We start from the raw sequence: 2500 nt of genomic DNA, 5'->3' as shown, positions 1-2500 counted from the left end.
TTGTTTCCATCCTTAACATTTTACTTGTACTCAACCAAGATTTCGTGATGAAAGCACCACTTTGATTAAATTTTAAAAACTAAAACAAAAGCTATACCATGTTCTAACTTAGTTTTGCATTGTACCTTTCTTTTTGCACTAACAATGCAGTGTTGTTTGGCCAGCGTGCAACAAAAAGGCGAGGTTACAAAGGAGCGACGTTCCAAGAACGTTCGTGACAAAGGAGCGAGGTTCCGAGAACGTTCTTGACAATTCCAGTCACGCTAACACAACCAAAACAATGTCTTGTTTGCACCAAGTTTGCTCAAAATAAGGGCAAGACGCTTTGTTCTTGGCTTGTATTCACACAACTATTTCGACAAGAAATAAAGAACGCAATTGTGTTCGCTCAGTTTACTTAAGTTTCTAGATCATATGTACTTGTGCGTACTTGAAAAAATGACCACGCTACGCACCTGGTAATGCGTTTTATTGCCAACGTAACTCTTCGCCGGCTTTGTTTCCTCTTTTTCTTCAACAGACCGGCCGGATTAAAGTCTTCGCTTGTCAATTCTTGTCCTTCGTCTGACGGCGAGCTCATCTCGAAAATATCGGTTCTATTCAGTCAACTGTACGAAATTGTTCCTACAAACTCCGCCAACAGTCCTTCAGAAATTTAGGTAGAAAAGATTAGACCAGAACAAGGATTTCCATTTAATATTTTAATTCTGAAAGCAAAGATACAGAAGGATACGATTTGAGGCAACATTCCGATCATATTTGGGTAGTTTTCTCATTGCGAAATGAGGCTTTGAAAAAAAAAGTAAAGACATCCAAAAATATTCTACCGTTCGTTAGAGTGTCGTTGTAATTCCTGCTCTAATTAGATGCTATTTTAAATTTATAGTATGGATAGGTAATTTTATTATAGATTCTTAATCTAGTATTTTCTTAATTTATATACTATTGTAGATACACGTACATTTTTGTAACGAGTCCCTTTTTAGGCTCATTAATGTCACGTGTTTAAATAAAGTTTTTCAGTTCAGTTCAGTTCAGTTCAGTTACCATCTTCAACCCAGCTGTACCTTAACTTAAAGAGATCCTTATGAAAAACTGGTTTTTAATATCTAACGTCCCAAAACTTGCGCATTTTTTTCCTAATGCTCCTATTGTCGCCTACAGGAAGGACAAATCACTCAAGGACTTTTTGGTCAGAGCTTCAATTCCTCCTCAAACTAGAAACCACCTAAACCTAGCAAATCCTACGCACCTACTACCTCTTAAATCGCAAAATAGAAAGACCATGAGCTCTTAGACCTTTTCAAGTCGGAGCCCTTTTTATTTCACATTTAAAAACTAAACTGAGTTATATAAGGTAAAGATGGTCACAATATGAATATGATACGTGAAATAAATCATATTGCACCGGTATCGCATATGAATGAAAATTTATTTTCTTAAGAAAAACGTCGCACTTAGACTCGCTTTGAAAAAGAAGCAGACATCAACTCGGAAATGGCCTTTTCAGGTTTCATGTTCAAACCGTTTAAACGATCTGTTTACAAAGGTATTTGGTGTTTGTTTGAATTTTTTCCTCACATAATTAAATTTTGTTGTCTTTAGAGATCATCGAGGAGAAGATAGAAGGTAAAAATTTTGTGACTATTGCATTGTACATGTAATTAATAGTACCCGTTGCGTCTTGACCTAGCGTTAGTGTCTGTAACACCCCGAAGATAAAAGAGTGCATACATGTTGGATAATAAATGAATAACGTGAAACACAGTAAGATTTAAATGTCAGGGCAGTTTGTCTATCCCTAATTCCGAAGCAAATTTAATTTGTGTCGATGATGACAATAGTGATGATTGTTTTTTTGCGGGACCAATAGGATTGGACTGGAACGAACTCAATGCGACACTGAACCCCACATTTGACTGGGAAACCGCTGTACAAACAGCTCTGAGAACTGATGATTCTTTGGAAGATGTAAGTTGCCAGAGGGATGGAGAGTTCGTGCCTATTATTTGGAAGGTGTAATGCAAGTTGTGTTTTTTTTAAGCAAAACTTTAACGTGGGCTATACTGTCGTTTTTAAAGATACCTATTCTTTTAACGGATAAAATTGTTCAAGTGTCAGATATCATTTTCGGACAAGAGAAAATGCAAAATCAGCTTCTGAATTATTCGAAGTTTCCGGTTCCTTTTCCATAGCTTGGAAAATGCATATATATTTTTGGACGATTTAGTGTGTGGTATCGTAGGAGAATTTTACAAGTCTCGCTGTAACTTGGCGAGGCCGTAGGGTGAGTCACAGCTGTGAAATTTCTTCCACCAACAATTCTGTTCTCTTTTAAGAAGAGATGTAATTGTGACCTTTTTTTGGCGTCTTTAATTTCAGGCCATAAAAAAGGGTTTCATCTTTGCCCTTCGCTACGAGTTGTGTGATGACATGCCCAGATCCCCGGATCTCACAGATCGTGATCCCCGTAGGACCATGAGGAACTCTCAATCTCCTA

General features: G+C 37.3%; 1 protein-coding gene across 2 annotated transcripts in view; it reads left to right on the top strand.

Annotated features, from left to right (window-relative positions):
- Nucleotides 1-2500, top strand: part of LOC138013479 (polyunsaturated fatty acid 5-lipoxygenase-like) — a 56149-nt gene that overhangs the window by 43746 nt on the left and 9903 nt on the right. For both annotated transcript variants that reach the window (XM_068860565.1, XM_068860564.1), the window contains 3 exons: nt 1606-1629; nt 1874-1971; nt 2383-2500. The exon at nt 2383-2500 is cut by the window's right edge and continues 84 nt beyond it. In XM_068860565.1, coding sequence (XP_068716666.1) covers nt 1606-1629; nt 1874-1971; nt 2383-2500 — 240 coding nt within the window. The remainder of the gene's footprint in view (nt 1-1605; nt 1630-1873; nt 1972-2382) is intronic.

This window comes from Montipora capricornis, chromosome 8 (genome assembly GCF_036669925.1).
Source record: "Montipora capricornis isolate CH-2021 chromosome 8, ASM3666992v2, whole genome shotgun sequence".
Classification (NCBI taxonomy): domain Eukaryota; kingdom Metazoa; phylum Cnidaria; class Anthozoa; order Scleractinia; family Acroporidae; genus Montipora; species Montipora capricornis.
This window is presented reverse-complemented; position numbering and strand designations above follow the sequence as displayed.